Here is a 19861-nt window from a genome sequence, read left to right as displayed (position 1 = left end):
ACAGTGGTCTTCCTCATCACCTAAGGAACGTTTCAGTAAAGATTGACTTGTCATGAATGTGTATTGTGTATTTTGATTAAGGTTAGAAGAGTATAGCTATTATTTCCAATCTAGATTACGTGAGTAATGTAGCAATGTACAAGTAAGTGCCAAAATAAAGGAAGCACTTGAGTAAATGAGTTGAAAACAGGTGCTTCAACAAAGGTGTGGTTCGATTAGTTAATTAAGCAATTAGCATCCCATGCTTAGGTTCATATATATGGGAGATTGGGAATGGGAGATTATGGAGTGGCGCTTGAGACAGCATTTTCCACCACCATCAACAAAACACCAAATGATGGAATTTGTCATGGAAGAATGTTGTTGTATTGAAGCTGTTCTGGTAGCTCGGTTTCCCAATGCCCTATTAAGACACTATGTTGGTGTTTCCTTTATTTTGGCAGTTACCTGTAGGTGATATGAAACTAATGGCTTTTGACGTCGACAGCTAAATCGAAAGAAGATCCTCATCAGCAAGACGCACAGTGTGTTCTTTCTCAAAAGGTCATCTCAGTCTTGGTTAGGGAAATATATCTGAGCTACACAGCCTTTGGGGCTTGTCTGAGGCAGGGAGAAGCAGATCCACTGTCTTTTCAAGATGACTGGCGGGCATTTACGCAGGGTTATGAAGAGGCCTGAGTCGAGGTATAACTTTGTCTGCATCTCTGTTACTGGAGGGACTGCAGAAGAGGGTTATGTGGTATTTATGGTTTCAAGATCCTTAATTTCACCTACGTTGCCATTTGTCATCTTCCATATTCTGGAAACACCTCATGGGCTTTCCATTTTTGGAACTTGTCCTCAAGCAAAATTCACTCTGATTAATCCCCAGATGAAATTTGGGAAGACAATTCAACTTTTCGCTTCCCACAGATCTATATGATTGTGTGTCCATTTTACTCTAGTACCATAGTCTACACATAGCAGATAAATTCCTTATCTCCCACTGAGCCGGGATGCTCAACCATTTGACTTATATCACAGAGGAGTGATAGTAATGTAGACCGCAAAGGCTGTCTGAGGCTGTTTGATGTGCAGTCCATGAACAAATGTAAGCTGTGCTCAGAGTAGCCTATCCCAAATTCATAGTCATGTGAGAAACTAAGGGGCAAGGTTTACTTACTTCTAATCAAGTGAAGACATCATTTTATGTTCAGTCTTTGGCTACAGTTGCATTTTGTAAATGTCACGTTATCACAAGGAATCTTGAGAAACTTTACGAAAATTCAAGTGCTCTATTTTCCCACTCATTTAAGGTGTTTTTAATGCTCTGGTTTCTATCTATACTTTAGTGTACGGTTTCACAAACTCGGTCCTGGGGCCCCCCTGGGTACACGTTTTTTTTTTCCCTAGTGCTACACAGCTGATTGAAATAACCAACTCACCATCAAGCTTTGATTATTTAAATCAGCTGTGTAGTGCAAGGACAAAAACCAAAATGTGCACCCAGGGCAGGAGGGGATGGGGGGGTTGGAAACCCTGCTTTAGTGGACGCTTTACACCCTAGTCTGAGACGATGCATATTAAAATGACCTTTCCGAATGTGATGCTTCTCAGATATGAATATAATTTCACTACTCTCGAGAGATCAGCAGTTATAAAGCTGCTGCATAATATTTTTGGAAACATCCTAAGCACTCACTTTTGTGAAGTTATAAAGTAATTTGATGTATTTCAGAACTCTCCGTAAGCTGACATAAATGATGCATCCACAGTAAATCTGGTGTAATAGGTGATCCTGTTGGTCTTTTCATTGCCAGTGTGGCATCTACACTAAAAGTTACAGGTCACACTTCCCAGTTTAATGTCTCCACCACAACATTTACAGTCCTTGGTTTTCCTCAAACTTCTGGATAGTCTTCTAATGCCATAGTTTTAACAATACCTAACATCATTGAGATGTTTTGGGACCATGTGAGAAGAAGCATGTTTTTAAGGCTGCTGCAATGTCTTCTTGTCTTAATTGAGTTCTATAGGAATCTTACATCCCTGGTTAGGGTCAATTTATCCCTGGTTAGGGTCAGTTTGTCCCTAATTATGGTCAGTTTATCCCTGGTTAAGGTCAGTTTGTCCCTGGTTAGGGTCAGTTTGTCCCTGGTTAGGGTCAGTTTATCCCTGGTTAGGGTCAGTTAATTATTTAACAAACAGCCTCTGTTTTACAGACACTGGACTTGGGACGTCAATTGTTTCTGAGAACAGCTATTTTCTCTGTCCAATACTGTATGTTTTTAGAATTCCTGGGTGTAAGGGTTTCCTGTCTGGGCAAAAGAAAGCTGGCCGTTGAACAATAATCTGGCCAGCAGTGTGCCTTGGGGCATGCAGTGAGACACTGCCATGAGCAAGAAAATGTGTGATCTAATTTAGGGCCAGCGAGGCGTTCAATCTTCTCTCTGTGGACTGTTGGCACTCCACACCATTCAGTTTCTTTGTTTTGGAGAAAGCTGCTTTCACTGCTGTTCAAAATGTATTCTGTCCATGCCATCAGGGTCAAACCCAGCAGGAGATGCCATGCAACAGTTTATTCTGCTTCCCTGTCCCTGATGGTTTAAATCCATTTGTGTTTGTTTGTGAGGCTGAGATTCTGTGAACTCATGAATCCCAACATTGAAGAAAAGGCTAAGAACAGGCCATGTTGTTTATGGTCTCTTTTGAGCTTCTTTAGATGATCAAATGTACTGTACTTTATTGTACTGTATTGGTCAGACGTCCTTGCATGGTTTTATGATGGGACATAAACTTACTACCCTGCAACATTCTCTCTTCCACCCTCCACAATGCCAGAAAATTACATCAAATATGGACAAGACATCATACCATGTTTTGGTATGTAAATGTATGGGCACTGATGCTCTAAATGATTGAAATCATAATACTTTGCAGATCAACTGATCAAACCTACTGAAATTGTTACTCTATGCCTCTTAAGCATACATCCTGTATACAAATGTACAGTATGCATCATGGTGGGAGAGAGGGAGGAAGAAAACCTGCATTACTATTATTGTTATAGATATTTTCAGAAACCCAGAACCCTGTCTTTCAACTCATTCTGCTCAGTGCCTGGAGGGCTGCTTCTAAAGATCGGAGCTGTTCCTTATCGCCCAAACACACTTTCTGTTTTAGCCTGTAATGCTATAACACAATGTGTCCCTGAAGTGAAGCGTGGCCTTTCAAACGTCACCTTGGAGTAGATGTGAAGAGTGGCTCATTGTGGCCCGCAGCTCTCTGCTCTGTTTTATCCAGGGCAAGGTGAAGGAAGAGCAGACTGGCTTTGAATATTAACCTTATTCTTATTCTAGTCCAAGTACTACTTCCATTTGAAAGATAGCAGTAAGCACTAGCTGATGACAGGTTGATGTTTATTGTCATGAATCTTGCCCTGGAGGCAGAACTGAGCGATTTCTGCTAGATGTACCAGCTGCTAAATAGTTAGTTAAATAGTTAACCTACTGTATAGAGTACTACAGTATGAGTCATAATACCCATAAAATCTAGTGGTCAAACATGGAAATGGTTCCAATCGTTTTCCACCATCCATTCATTTAAAAAGCACCTAAAATAAGTGCTGTGTTTCGTGTAGGCTTACCCTGGCGTGACATTTTGATAACCGTGTCAATCTCTCCGAGATAAGGTGACTTTTATCAATATATTCGACTGTAACACCTCTAATGTGGAGCTCTATAGCAAACCGGACTATCTGCATTGACCCTTTTTTGCACTAACATGTTGCTGTTTATTATATATTCTGTTGCCTAGTCACACTATGCCCATCTATATGTACATATCTACCTCAATCACCTCGTACCCCTGCACATTAACTCAGTACTGGTACCCTGTGTATATAGCCATTGCTACTCATTATGTATTAATTCTTGTGTTATTATTTTTCTATTATTTATCTTTTTTTTCTCTGTATTGTTGGGAAGGGCCCATAAGTAAGCATTTCACTGTTTGTCTACACCTATTGTTTACAAAGCATGTGACAAATACAATTTGATCATTTGCAAAGACGAAATTGTCTATATCTAAAAAAATGTATGAAAACAAAAATGAGCTTTTTATTAAGATAAAGTTAGGGATTAGGGTTAGCAGTGTGGTTAAAATCTGATTGTATGACTTTGTAGATGTGCCAGCAAATGACTACTTTTCAGAGCTGCCTCCAGGGCAAGATTCATGACAATAAATGCTTGCTAGCTGATGTGGAACGCCAGATCATATGGGATGGGTAGGGGTTGAGGCCTGCTCTGTAAGGTCCTTATCATATCACCACTTCTCAGGGATTTGGATTAGGGGAGTATTGTCTGTGGAATCAACCTGTGATTTTGACATTATTGAACATACAATTTATTTTCAGATGTAATTTCATATATACAGTATTATAGAGCTAACTGCCAAAAGAAAGGAAACACCAACATAGTGTCTAAATAGGTCATTGGGCCACCACAGCTTCAATACACCATGGCATAGATTCTACAAGTGTCTGAAACTCTATTTAAGAGATGCAACACCATGTTTCCATGAGAAATTCCATCATTTGGTGTTCTGTTGCCAGTGGTAGAAAATGCTGTCTCAGGCTCTGCTCAAGAATCTCCCATTCGTGTTCAATTGGGTTGAGATCTGGTGGCTGGCTGGCTGGCTGGCTGGCTGGCTGACTGACTATGCTTCTTTGAGACCCCTCTTTCAAAGTCACTGAGATCTCTTCCTTGCCATGGTAGCCAAATGGGCATTTTTATACATGACCCTAAGCATGATGGGATGTTAATTGCTTGATTAACTCAGGAACCACACCTGTGTGAAAGGACCTGCTTTCAGTATACTTTGTATCCCTCGTTTGATTAAGTGTTTCCTTTATTTTGGCAGTTACCTGTAGATTTCTTCATGAACATCTTTAGTGTCATCTAGTGGTGCTTGGTTCAAATTGCATGTTGTTTCTTTAGAATATCTTCTGTATGCACGTCCATATATGTACAATAACAAATTAAACTGGTAATATATGTATATATGTTTCACACATAAAAATGAGTAAACAGAATCCTCATCCATCTCACCTATTAAATGTGCATAATATGTAGCTTGACTGGGTGTTTTTGATTTGCTGGGGTTAGATTTAGAGTAGAATTATACTCCAAAGTCCTCTTGGTGTTACTGACATTTTGTTGATCATTGAATCGTGCTTGCTGAACAACAAATGTGTACATCACTTGCTAGGTCTAAAAAGGGATGTTTTTGTTATGTTTCTAGTCTGCAAATTACATATTCAAACTCTGAATTAGACACCATTCCAGAAGACAAACTCCTATGCTGTTGAAACATTGTCATTTTATTTTAAGCACTTTTCAAGACAACCAAAGGTACTTTACATATATAAGATAATCAGCAGGATAAAATGCAATACAATCACACATTAAAATGAGTAGCTATATTAAAGTTCACTAAACATGATGACAGATTGACCAGGGAGAACACTAAACATGATGACAGATTGACCAGGGAGAAGACTAAACATGATGACAGACTACCCAGGGAAAACACTACACATGATGACAGACTGACCATGATGACAGACTGACCAGGGAGAACACTAAACATGATGACAGATTGACCAGGGAGAACACTAAACATGATGACAGACTACCCAGGGAAAACACTACACATGATGACAGACTGACCATGATGACAGACTGACCAGGGAGAACACTAAACATGATGACAGACTAATCAGGGAGAACACTAAACATGATGACAGACTAACCAGGAAGAACACTATACATGATGACAGACTAACCAGGGAGAACACTAAACATGGTGACAGACTAACCAGGGAAAACACTACACATGATGACAGGCTGACCATGATGACAGACTACCCAGGGAGAACACTAAACATGATGACAGACTAACCAGGGAGAACACGAAACATGATGACAGACTACCCAGGGAGAACACTAAACACGATGACAGACTACCCTGGGAGAACACCAAGCATGATGACAGACTAACTAGGGAGAACACTAAACATGATGACAGACTACCCAGGGAGAACACTAAACATGATGACAGACAAACCAGGAAGAACACTATACATGATGACAGACTAACCAGGGAGAACACTAAACATGATGACAGACTAACCAGGGAGAACACTAAACATGATGACAGACTACCCAGGGAGATCACTAAACATGATGATAGACTGACCAGGGAGAACACTAAACATGATGACAGACTAACCAGGGAGAACACTAAACATGATGATAGACTAACCACGGAGAACACTAAACATGATGACAGACTAACCAGGGAGAACACTACACATGATGACAGACTGACCGTGATGACAGACTGACCAGGGAGAACACTAAACATGATGACAGACTAATCAGGGAGAACACTAAACATGATGACAGACTAACCAGGAAGAACACTATACATGATGACAGACTAACCAGGGAGAACACTACACATGGTGACAGACTGACCATGATGACAGACAACCCAGGGAGAACACTAAACATGATAAAAGACTAACCTGGGAGAACACCAAGCATGATGACAGACTAACCAGGGAGAACACTAAACATGATGACAGACTAACCAGAAAGAACACTGTACATGATGACAGACAAACCAGAAAGAACACTATACATGATGACAGACTACCCAGGGAGAACACTAAACATGATGACAGACTAACCTGGCAGAACACTAAACATGATGACAGACTAACCAGGGAGAACACTAAACATGATGACAGACTACCAGGGAGAACACTAAACATGATGACAGACTACCCAGAGAGAACACTAAACATGATGACAGACTAACCAGGGAGAGCACTAAACATGATGACAGACTACCCAGGGAGAACACTAAACATGATGACAGGCTAACCAGGGAGAAAACTAAACATGATGACAGGCTAACCAGGGAAAACACTAAACATGATGACAGGCTAACCAGGGAGAACACTAAACATGATGACAGACTAACCAGGGAGAGCACTAAACATGATGACAGACTACCCAGGGAGAACACTAAACATGATGACAGGCTAACCAGGGAGAAAACTAAACATGATGACAGACTAACCAGGGAGAGCACTAAACATGATGACAGACTAACCAGGGAGAGCACTAAACATGATGACAGACTAACCAGGGAGAGCACTAAACATGATGACAGACTACCCAGGGAGAACACTACATATGATTACAGACTAACCAGGGAGAACACTACACATGATGACAGACTGACCATGATGACAGACTGACCAGGGAGAATACTAAACATGATGACAGACTAACCATGATGACAGACTAACCAGGGAGAACACTACACATGATTATAGACTAACCAGTGAGAACACAAAACATGATGACAGACTGACCATGATGACAGACTGACCAGGGAGAATACTAAACATGATGACAGACTAACCAGGGAGAACACTAAACATGATGACAGACTAACCTGGGAGAACACTAAACATGATGACAGACTAACCAGGGAGAAAACTAAACATGATGACAGGCTAACCAGGGAGAACACTAAACATGATGACAGGCTAACCAGGGAGAACACTAAACATGATGACAGACTAACCAGGGAGAGCACGAAACATGATGACAGACTACCCAGGGAGAACACTAAACATGGTGACAGGCTAACCAGGGAGAAAACTAAACATGATGACAGACTAACCAGGGAGAGCACTAAACATGATGACAGACTAACCAGGGAGAGCACTAAACATGATGACAGACTACCCAGGGAGAACACTACATATGATTACAGACTAACCAGGGAGAACACTACACATGATGACAGACTGACCATGATGACAGACTGACCAGGGAGAATACTAAACATGATGACAGACTAACCAGGGAGAACACTAAACATGATGACAGACTAACCTGGGAGAACACTAAACATGATGACAGACTAACCATGGAGAACACTAAACATGATGACAGACTAACCATGATGACAGACTAACCAGGGAGAACACTACACATGATTACAGACTAACCAGTGAGAACACAAAACATGATGACAGACTGACCATGATGACAGACTGACCAGGGAGAATACTAAACATGATGACAGACTAACCAGGGAGAACACTAAACATGATGACAGACTAACCAGGGAGAACACTAAACATGATGATAGACTAACCACGGAGAACACTAAACATGATGATAGACTAACCACGGAGAACACTAAACATGATGACAGACTAACCAGGGAGAACACTACACATGATGACAGACTGACCGTGATGACAGACTGACCAGGGAGAACACTAAACATGATGACAGACTAATCAGGGAGAACACTAAACATGATGACAGACTAACCAGGAAGAACACTATACATGATGACAGACTAACCAGGGAGAACACTACACATGGTGACAGACTGACCATGATGACAGACAACCCAGGGAGAACACTAAACATGATAAAAGACTAACCTGGGAGAACACCAAGCATGATGACAGACTAACCAGGGAGAACACTAAACATGATGACAGACTAACCAGAAAGAACACTATACATGATGACAGACAAACCAGAAAGAACACTATACATGATGACAGACTACCCAGGGAGAACACTAAACATGATGACAGACTAACCTGGCAGAACACTAAACATGATGACAGACTAACCAGGGAGAACACTAAACATGATGACAGACTAACCAGGGAGAACACTAAACATGATGACAGACTAACCAGGGAGAGCACTAAACATGATGACAGACTACCCAGGGAGAACACTAAACATGATGACAGGCTAACCAGGGAGAAAACTAAACATGATGACAGACTAACCAGGGAGAGCACTAAACATGATGACAGACTAACCAGGAGAGCACTAAACATGATGACAGACTAACCAGGGAGAGCACTAAACATGATGACAGACTACCCAGGAGAACACTACATATGATTACAGACTAACCAGGAGAACACTACACATGATGACAGACTGACCATGATGACAGACTGACCAGGGAGAATACTAAACATGATGACAGACTAACCATGATGACAGACTAACCAGGGAGAACACTACACATGATTACAGACTAACCAGTGAGAACACAAAACATGATGACAGACTGACCATGATGACAGACTGACCAGGAGAATACTAAACATGATGACAGACTAACCAGGGAGAACACTAAACATGATGACAGACTAACCTGGGAGAACACTAAACATGATGACAGACTAACCAGGGAGAAAACTAAACATGATGACAGGCTAACCAGGGAGAACACTAAACATGATGACAGGCTAACCAGGGAAACACTAAACATGATGACAGACTAACCAGGGAGAGCACGAAACATGATGACAGACTACCCAGGGAGAACACTAAACATGGTGACAGGCTAACCAGGGAGAAAACTAAACATGATGACAGACTAACCAGGGAGAGCACTAAACATGATGACAGACTAACCAGGGAGAGCACTAAACATGATGACAGACTACCCAGGGAGAACACTACATATGATTACAGACTAACCAGGGAGAACACTACACATGATGACAGACTGACCATGATGACAGACTGACCAGGGAGAATACTAAACATGATGACAGACTAACCAGGGAGAACACTAAACATGATGACAGACTAACCTGGGAGAACACTAAACATGATGACAGACTAAGCATGGAGAACACTAAACATGATGACAGACTAACCATGATGACAGACTAACCAGGGAGAACACTACACATGATTACAGACTAACCAGTGAGAACACAAAACATGATGACAGACTGACCATGATGACAGACTGACCAGGGAGAATACTAAACATGATGACAGACTAACCAGGGAGAACACTAAACATGATGACAGACTAACCTGGGAGAACACTAAACATGATGACAGACTAACCACGGAGAAAACTAAAGATGATGACAGACTAACCTGGGAGAACACTACACATGATGACAGACTAACCAGGGAGAACACTACACATGATGACACACTAACCATGATGACAGACTAACCAGGGAGAACACTACACATGATGACAGACTAACCATGATGACAGACTGACCAGGGAGAACACTAAACATCATGACAGACTAACCAGGGAGAACACTACACTACACATGATGACAGACTGACCAGGGAGAACACTACACTAAACATCATGACAGACTGACCAGGGTGAACACTACACAAAACATCATGACGGACTGACCAGGGAGAACACTACACTAAACATCATGACAGACTAACCAGGGAGAACACTACACTAAACATGATGACAGACTGACCAGGGAGAACACTACACTAACCATCATGACAGACTGACCAGGGAGAACACTACACTACACATGATGACAGACTAACCAGGGAAAACACTACACTAAACATGATGACAGACTAACCAGGGAGAACACTACACTACACATGATGACAGACTGACCAGGGAGAACACTACACTAAACATCATGACAGACTGACCAGGGAGAACACTACACTAAACATCATGACAGACTAACCAGGGAGAACACTACACTAAACATCATGACAGACTAACCAGGGAGAACACTACACTAAACATCATGACAGACTGACCAGGGAGAACACTACACATGATGACAGACTGACCAGGGAGAACACTACACTAAACATCATGACAGACTAACCAGGGAGAACACTACACTAAACATCATGACAGACTGACCAGGGAGAACACTACACATGATGACAGACTGACCAGGGAGAACACTACACATGATGACAGACTGACCAGGGAGAACACTACACTAACCATCATGACAGACTGACCAGGGAGAACACTACACTAAACATCATGACAGACTAACCAGGGAGAACACTACACTAAACATCATGACAGACTGACCAGGGAGAACACTACACATGATGACAGACTGACCAGGGAGAACACTACACTAACCATCATGACAGACTGACCAGGGAGAACACTACACTAAACATGATGACAGACTGACCAGGTAGAACACTAAACGTGTTGACAGAGGATAAAAGCTAAGACAACAGAGAATCCAGGTAAGCCTGTGTGAAAAGGTGTGTCTTTAGTGTGGACTTGAATATGTGTTTGGATTGTGAGAGCCGGTACAAAATAATGACAGATCATAATGTAATTTCCTTTTTATTCTCTTTGTGTCAATATCCAACATCCATCCATTTTTGAATGGATGATTTAGATAGATGCCTATAGGTTACAGAACACTAACCGCATGTCATGTTGTCACTCTTCAGATAATCAGTCTGAAGTACCGTCACTACTCGTGGGTGGCAGAGCTGATCCAGATTTTTATTGCCATCAGTATAACAGTGTCCTTTCTGGTGATGGGATCTGCCATGAAGCACACAAGTATGTTCCCTCTCAATACATCTCTATCCTTGCTGTTCTCTGTGCATGGCAATGTTCTCTGAAGAGGGGGGAATCCATTTTTCATTTCATGAGTTCGAGACATGCAAACCCCTCACCCACACCAATGTCTATTAAGGTCTAACCTCATCTACGATGTACTTGTGTGACCAATCTCTCTGCTAGTCGGTTGTTCTCTGGTAATCAGTTTTATCTGTGTAAAGGGGTTATAAAATTAATGTTAATATATAGTTATTTATGATTTATTTTTTATGTTTTTAGGCCTGAAATTTAGGAAAATAAGATAAATTAATATTCAGAGAGATACAAAAAATATAATTTTCCTATGTTTAGTTGGCTCAGGCTGAGAAACTAATTTAAATGATTCAGGATAACATCTCTATTTTCAAAATATCTGCAATAAATAACGTTTCATGGTTACACAAGTATGCCTTTCATTAATGTGGCATCATTATCTCTCCTTTCTTCCAGTCAGGAGTGATCAAAATAATCCGAATGATATGAATCATGAAAAATACCAATTGCATGTATTTACATGTACAATTATATAAATCTACATCTTTAAGAAGTTGTAGATGTGGTGCCTTGTAGGTATATTGACTGTGTTTGGTTGTTTTGTTTCAGTTGATGGCCTTGTGAACTCACACTGGAACACCAAGTTGGAATGGATGTCTAAAGTCTGCGAGAGGACATTACCACAGAGCTTCCACAGATGCAGTTCAAGAGGGTATACAATTCTACTTCTCCATCTGGTTTTGAATTCCTCCTGTCACAAGATGATTTCACAGGCCATTTGCTTTCTCATTCGCTGACCATTACCACTCCCATAAAAATATTATATTTATCTGTCCCTGTAATAGAAAAGGTTATGAAGCATTCAGGATGCTTACTTTGACTAATTAAGTTGATTTCATGATATTCACCAAACAATCCATGTTGTCTTTTCTCCTTGACAGTCTTGCCAATGGGCTCATATCTCTGCTTGCATTTGGAATCATTTTTATTGTCTCGTCGTGTGATCCAAGGGTAAGTGCCTCGTTCTTCCTCCTGCTACAGCAAAATAAAACTAGTCACCTGTTCCTATCTGGATCTAGGCTAGAGTAGGAATTTGTGCTTGATTGCTCTTTCAAATGATTCCAATGAGCTATGATAATCAAGTATCCAAACCAGTTATTATGGTATGTAGGAACATTTATTTTTATTTTACTAGGCAAGACAGTTAAGAACAAATTCTTATTTTCAATGACGGCCTAGGAACGGCGGGTTAACTGCCTGTTCAGGGGCAGAACGACAGATTTGTACCTTGTCAGCTCGGGGATTCGAACTTGCAACCTTTCCGTTACTAGTCCAACACTCAAAATATAGCTCAAGCTATATTTATGCTATATTTATGTGTACCCTTTAACTAGGGATTTGTGGTGATGTTGGACAAAGTGGTGTCTTTCTCTTTGAACACTGAAGTTGGGTTGTTCATCTTTGTGATGCTGCGAGCCTCCAGATCAGAGGGATTTCAGTGAGTAGCCTACTGTTTTATCAGTGATAGAGAACTAGTTCCTACAGGTTCTCATATCTTCCTCTCCTCCCAGACACCTGACTGTGCCTCTGCCCGTGGGCCAGCGGGTCTTCCAACTCCACTGGATCCTGCCTATTTACTTCCTGTTTGCTGTGGCCTACGATGTCATCCAGAGCATCGTCGAGATAGCAGAGAACAATTTACAGCACTCCTCCCAACCTCTCCTCACCAACTATTCTCTGAGCTGAGCACTACTGTGAACGATGGACGGTAGCCGCAAGCCTGGGAGCCGTGTGGTGGTGATAACAATGCTGTGTTCATTTGCTCATTCATGGACGTCATGCAGCTTCCTCTTGAACATTAACAGCATCAGGGATGTCTCCGACGGTCAACTATTTCATGTACTGTAAGGGCTCAATTCAATCAGATCCGTGTTGGTCAACATCTGCATAGAGGTTGTTTTGGCGGTGGCAGATATGGAACTGCGTTAGCTGTCAAATCCAAAAGTGACTCCAGGCATTACACCTAAAGTGGACATTGCCATTGGCTGCACGAAGTTGCTATAACAGAAATTCCATGCAGCCTTTTTTAGAAGTTTGAACACTGCAATGTGGGATGTAGTCTACACCTTGATTAAGATTATTATTTAGTTTCATGATTTTCAATTTGAGTGAAATTATTTCTATATAGCCAACACTTTCTTATTCTGAATTTCTAGAGATTTGGGCGGGTGTGGCTTTGTGACAATGATGGAAGAGCAGCTGCTCATCGATTTGATGGCTCGAACGCAGTTCCACCTTCGACATCGCCTAAACATCCGCTATGTGGGTGTCTGTAATCGCAGGTTAACACTTGATCTGAATTGAATCTAGGTCTATGTTTCATTTTCATGTAATTGTTTTCAGAGGGCTGTATTGAATTACCAGCAGTCATGCTTTTAGGGAGTCTTTACAGCTCAATATATGCATTGTTTAACAGCGCAACCAGAGAATATACACAATTATTTTAGTTTAGACATTAAATGTACAGACTGGTGCGTCATCAAAACAGCCAATAACTGGTATGATGCCACAGCATGATGTCTGGGATCTCACTATTTAAAAGTTGCCTACAGCTTCTTTCCCTACAAATGCTTTCATATGTATGTATCTAACTAGCTGAACATGTTTAGAATAAACAGATAAACAAGGGGAAAATCCAATAAAAAATGATATATTAATATCAAAATATATTTTATTCTGGACTTTTTTTCAGATCTGGTTCAAATTACAACAGATCAATGCAATCTGCAAAAACACATTTTGACTCGAGAAACCAAGGGTGGGGCGTGGGCACTCATGATGCAATGTGGAACCAAAAAAATCATTAAACTGGAACATACTGTACTTGATTATCTCCAATAATCTTACATTTTACTCCTTTAGGCTACAAAGAAATATGAATTACAAAAGTTTTAAAAGAGTACAAAATGTCCAGAGGACATACACATAAGAATATGATTAGAATTCAGGTAGTGAAAATGAAGGGCAAAGCAGACACTAGGACAGCAGATTTATAAAAGAAAACCTAAAATAACCTTCCACTGTCATAGACTGTATAATAAATAGTGTCCAGATGGTACAATCTACTTAGAGTAGACAGTTTTTACAGATTTAAAAGGACTACACTCTGTATAAAATGCACATTTATGGGATGGTTGCACAGACCCTGATTAAACCTACTCTAATAATAAACATCCTCAATGTTTCAATTGAAAGTGCTTTTTGAGACCAGGAGTAGGTTTCATATGGACCCATGCATCTGCCCCTATATGTGTAGTGATATCCAAAAAAATAAACCGCTAACATAAGTCTTAAACCAGGGGAACAAGGGATCCTGGCCATGGATCCTCACATTTCCATCAAGCCAAAACCTCATTCTGCCATCTGTAATATCAGACTGGCTTTCTTTGTTTTAAAAAAACTAACACGCACTACATTTAACAGGATATCTAGACTGTAACCGGTGAATATTCAGATGTGTCCCATTTCAAATTAAGATTGTTGAAAGTCAAACAAAAAACATTTAACTATCGATTGATTACTGTCCAGCAGGGGAATTATCTTCTCACAATGATTTGAAAAGATACCAGACAGTGTCTGTCGCATGTCTTTAAATGGTTATGCTTCAAATTCAGTTAACTTTTTTAAATATTGAGCAGCACAAAAATAATTGATATGGTGCATGTTACTCCATGTGATCTCTGATTCCTAGCCCAACACCCAGACTTGCTTTAAGATTACATTTTTCCTCTGAAAACAGCTTTGCTTGTTTGTGATCCAAATAACCTCAGTCAATATCTAGTTTGGGAAATGGTCTATGGGACTTGAGTGATAACTTTGCCTAATCAACATGTAAACCACTTTGAGTAAAAGCTTAATGGAAGTTTTGTTGTGACAGATGATACATCAGCAATATGAAATGTATCTGGAAAAACATCTGAGAGAATCACATTATCAGCTAAGTTTTCATTAGAAGAATACAATACTTAAAGCAAGTCTTCCCTTTTTGCTATATGTTGTAAAAGGGGCCTCAGTTTGCCCAGTGGAAGCACTCTGGTGAAAGGTCTAGTGGACATCACAGTTCCAACCATTCACACTGGAGGGAGGGAACAGTCATTGGATACTGACTCGTCTGCTTCTCTTCTTTAAGCGATCCAATACTGGATGTTTCCACATGATAACTACAGCAGTACAGCTTCGTCCAGGGGTAATCATGGAACGTGTTTCTAGCTCCATCAATGGTGCACAAACCAACCATAAAAAAATGGTTTTAAAGCATCCAGCTGTACAATGCCTCTTCTTTCATGTGCACCCAATGTTAATTTGTAATAATATTAAGTCAGGAGAATCAATGTCGCCTGTAGAGGAAAGAAATAAAAACTACTGCATTTAGATGTCAACAGTAAAAACAAGTCCCCATATTGTTTTGAACCACAAAGCGCACACTACCAAAGACTATTTTTTTCAATAACTGTTTTGTGAGTGTGTATAAAAAGAGGACTCCTCCACTTCATGCAGCTGTGACCCCCAAAAATATTAAACTTAAACATTGAAATCATTTTTTAAAACTGCCTGCCGCAGGACGGGAAAGCCGATATGTCTGTACACAGAGACTGAACTACCAAAAAAGTTTAAAATATTTTTTTTTGTCTTGAGGATGGTTTAAAGATCAAAAAGCAAAATAGCTTTGAAATGTTGGTACATATACGGATCTTTTTTTCTTTTTTTTTCTGTGTCCCTTTAATGTCTCTGGAAGGATTTGCTGCACAGATTGTGTCCTTGCTCCTGAATCTGTTGTGTAGAGGTTGGGGTGCTTGTTTCTGGTCTGTAGTGGCCGGCCATGGTTCAGAGGGACTAGCAGTACATGGGGCAGGGACAGTTATTTGGCTATGTACACATTCACTGTCGGTCCATGGCTTCCAACAAGGAGTGTTACTTCCGCAGATCTAATACACAAACCTGAAAAACAAGAGAGGCTTTATAATATATATATTATTATGACCTGTATATCTCAAGAGTGATAAACCCTTAACTTTTTTGGTGACTTTTTTTTAATGAAGTATATGAAAATGCTAAAAAATGTGTACTCACAGATCCATCTGATGCACTTGCTCCCACTTTGTCACCTGCTGCATTCCAGCAAACTTCAAAGATTCCCCCTGTCCCCCTGTAACTATGGACTAAAGCACCAGTCTGTGGAATGGAAAGGGAAGCGAAGACAGTGTTATCGTTTCAGATCAACAACCACAAGCCAAAGGCTATACCATAGCTTTCTTAGATTTAAATCCATTCGCAAGCCTAATTAAAGTCTCCAAAATAATCACTACCACTGACCTAAGCAACTAACTGCATAACAATACAGGAAACTAATATCACTAACAGTTCTCCACTCCGGCAAGGTAGATATAGCAAGACAGTGTCGGGACTGTACCTGCGTGTTCCAGATGTGAACACACTTGTCAAAGGAGCCACTGGCCAGATGCCTGCCGTCGGGGCTGAATGCCACACTGTAGACAGGCTCCTGGTGTTTGGTTAGCGTGTGAATGCAGATGCCTCGGTCCACATCCCACAGCCGCACCGTCGAATCAAAGGATGCACTGCAGGGAACACAGGAAAAACATTCATCGATCTGCCTCCTCCCCAGAAGAAATACTTAGTTCATAGTCATAGCTCACCTCAAACACAAAGCCCCAATTCAGAAGCATGAAAACTGGGGCAATTCAGGTGAAGAGTTTTGGTTCAGGGCACAAAGACATTGTGGCTGGCCCAGAAACAGTGTAGTTATCAGTCTATTACCCTCTAACAGGGCCACACCGCTGTTATCACAGCCAGTAATGTTGCTTTCACATCCAAACTAATGGATGCCCACATAGAGGGCGCAGCAGTGCTTCTGTTTCAGTACCTGGCAAGCATGAGATTGGCATTGGGGTTGTTGGTTCCAGGACCAGTGGGGCTCCATTTGATGGTGTAGATCTCTTTGCTGTGAGCTTGCAGGTCATGAACACATGTGTCCTGTTTCATACTCCAGATCTAGCATGGTAAAATGACGTGATGGTGAATATCCAAAACGCTGAATGTTCAGATAGATAAGAATGTTTGGTTGGTTTTATACTTGGTTTATTTTTCAGGTTGACAATTTGTCAAAGGTTGACAATTCACAATGAAGAAATGTATAGAGAAATATATACAAAACATTAATTATTTGAATTTCTGATATATAATCCAGAGCAAACCATTACAGTGCACATGCATTTATATAATTTATTTAACAGGGACAGTAATCAACAATGCAGACAATACTTAAGTGTAAGAGTGCTGGACATAGCTAGACAGTTTTCATTCATAACTTACCTTCAGCGTCATGTCGTCTGAGCAAGAGGCCAGTAGGTTACCGGTTGGATCCCATTTGATTGCATTGACTTCGTTCTGGAGCGGAGGGGAGCACAGACAGAGGAGGCAATGCCTCTGACCCATAGAAAACTGGACAAAATGGCTATGGCATAGTACTTCTATGATGGCTACAGGAGCAGTGTAACACTGTGGGGTAATTGGTCTGACTTACCGTGTGTCCTTGGAATGTTTTGATGGGCCTGTCCTGGCCAAGTTTACACACATGGATGCACATGTCTGTACTGCAGGAGGCAAACGTGTTGTTGCTCTGCCAGTCCACATCCAGAGCAGGCGCTATGGAGTCACAACAAGAGGAGCGGAAGAAAACAATGAATAAACAACATAGAACTCTACTTCTTTCTTTCTGTGCTTAACAGAAACTAAGAATGAGTCGGCACAAAAATACCCTTACTGTATATATTCATGTAAGTATGTACCGATACATGTCTAGTAAGGGTTAATGAAGAGTCAGGAAAGAAGCCATTGGATAATTCAGTGCACCTGAATGGAACGGGAACTGCTGCTTGGCTTCTCCTGTGTGAGCATCCCATATGATTGTAGTCTGGAGGGAGAAACACACAAAGAAAAACATCTCAATTAGAACACGCCTGAGAATAACAGAATGTTCTTTTAGTCCTGAATACCAGAAGAGGTGAATGAGCCTTCATAGCATTTCATGTCTTTAGCTCATAACAAAAAAGAAAAGGGCTGTTGGGTTCTTACCTTATCTACTCCGGCGCTAAGAATGAAGTTTCCTTTCTTGTTCCATTTCAATGCAAAAATGGGACCTTTGTGTTGACCCAGGGTACTGGCAAGATTACCTAGGGTTCAAATCATATATATTAGAGAAGAAACTGACAACATGTTAAGTTGAAAAAGGAGGTAAAAGTGGCAACCCACCATCCTTTGTCCAGATCCTGGCAAATCCATCATATGAGCCGGTTGCTAGTAAAGTACCCTCACTCTGTCAGGGGGAAGAGGTATAATACATATACATTAAGTTAAATGGAATGAAAGAGAATACATATTGTGTATCACATGATTCTGCTCAATGAAACTTCCCTTGCCAGGATAACAAGCCTACAGTACAACAAAACAGTATTACACCTCAAAATAATTGGGGTAATTAAAAAAGTTCCAATGCTTTGAAACATAAAAGCAGTTTGAAGTTGCTCCTAGTAACAGCATTCAGAACAGGAGCAGTGGACATAAATGTGGAAATAAAGTTATGGGATTTGTGAGGGAGAACATGGAGCAGGCTTGTGTGTGTGTGTGTGTGTGTAGACCTCTGACTCACATTCCAGTCTAATGATGTAACGTCTTTGTTGCTGGGGACATCCTGGCCTCCCTCCCGTATGCAGTGCCTCAGTACAAGCTGCGTGGAGCTGCTGTTCTCACTCAGGTTCCAGATCCGTGCCGTTGAGTCCCCAGACCTGCACCAGGGAGGGGAGGGACAGTTAACACAGCCCAGAGCAATTACAATACAACAAAATAGCAACACAGAAAGGTCATGGGTCACTCATTCGTTCAATTAGGGTTGCAAAACTTTCCCATAATTCCCAGGTTTTCCAGACATCCCGGTTGGAAGATTCACGGAATCAGGAAATCCAGATCCTACAACCAGGATTTCTGGAATACCTGGGGTTTTGGGGAAAGTTACCATAATTTTGCAACTCTAACCAGGATACAGATAAAAATAGGACTTTAATTATTTGAGCTTAATGCAATAACATCAGAGAGAGAGAGAGAGACACTGACCCTGAGGCGAGCAGGTCGGAGACAGGGTTCCAAGCGCAGATGAACACCTCTGACTCGTGGCCTCGGAGCACCATGGCTTTGTTCTTGGGAATCTCCATGTCCCTGTCCACCTCCATCAAGTCTGCATGGTTGTCTGTATGGCACACAGAGAGCACCTCATCAGCATGTGCATGATCTGAATAACAAAACGTCCAGT

At 41.0% G+C, this 19861-nt stretch overlaps 2 protein-coding genes across 9 annotated transcripts in view; one reads left to right on the top strand and one right to left on the bottom strand.

Moving 5' to 3' along the window:
* Positions 1–14207, top strand: part of si:ch211-51h4.2 — a 113880-nt gene extending 99673 nt beyond the window's left edge. For all 3 annotated transcript variants that reach the window (XM_046300757.1, XM_046300756.1, XM_046300755.1), the window contains 5 exons: positions 11331–11445; positions 12088–12190; positions 12420–12489; positions 12873–12976; positions 13050–14207. In XM_046300757.1, coding sequence (XP_046156713.1) covers positions 11331–11445; positions 12088–12190; positions 12420–12489; positions 12873–12976; positions 13050–13224 — 567 coding nt within the window. In that variant the 3' untranslated portion in view covers positions 13225–14207. The remainder of the gene's footprint in view (positions 1–11330; positions 11446–12087; positions 12191–12419; positions 12490–12872; positions 12977–13049) is intronic.
* LOC123996921 (F-box-like/WD repeat-containing protein TBL1XR1) overlaps positions 14192–19861 on the bottom strand; it is a 47248-nt gene continuing 41578 nt past the window's right edge. For 5 of the 6 annotated variants that reach the window (XM_046300759.1, XM_046300758.1, XM_046300761.1 and 2 more), the window contains 11 exons: positions 19666–19840; positions 19205–19340; positions 18808–18871; positions 18631–18728; positions 18409–18469; positions 18080–18201; positions 17869–17943; positions 17420–17547; positions 16949–17114; positions 16609–16710; positions 14192–16476 (listed from right to left, as the gene is read on the bottom strand). In XM_046300759.1, the coding sequence (XP_046156715.1) occupies positions 16450–16476; positions 16609–16710; positions 16949–17114; positions 17420–17547; positions 17869–17943; positions 18080–18201; positions 18409–18469; positions 18631–18728; positions 18808–18871; positions 19205–19340; positions 19666–19840 (1154 nt within the window). In that variant the 3' untranslated portion in view covers positions 14192–16449. The remainder of the gene's footprint in view (positions 16477–16608; positions 16711–16948; positions 17115–17419; positions 17548–17868; positions 17944–18079; positions 18202–18408; positions 18470–18630; positions 18729–18807; positions 18872–19204; positions 19341–19665; positions 19841–19861) is intronic. The other variant, XM_046300764.1, reaches the window with a different exon arrangement.

This window comes from Oncorhynchus gorbuscha, linkage group LG15 (genome assembly GCF_021184085.1).
Source record: "Oncorhynchus gorbuscha isolate QuinsamMale2020 ecotype Even-year linkage group LG15, OgorEven_v1.0, whole genome shotgun sequence".
Classification (NCBI taxonomy): Eukaryota; Metazoa; Chordata; class Actinopteri; order Salmoniformes; family Salmonidae; genus Oncorhynchus; species Oncorhynchus gorbuscha.
The sequence above is the reverse complement of the archived record's forward strand: the minus strand, read 5'-3'. Positions and strand labels throughout refer to the sequence as shown.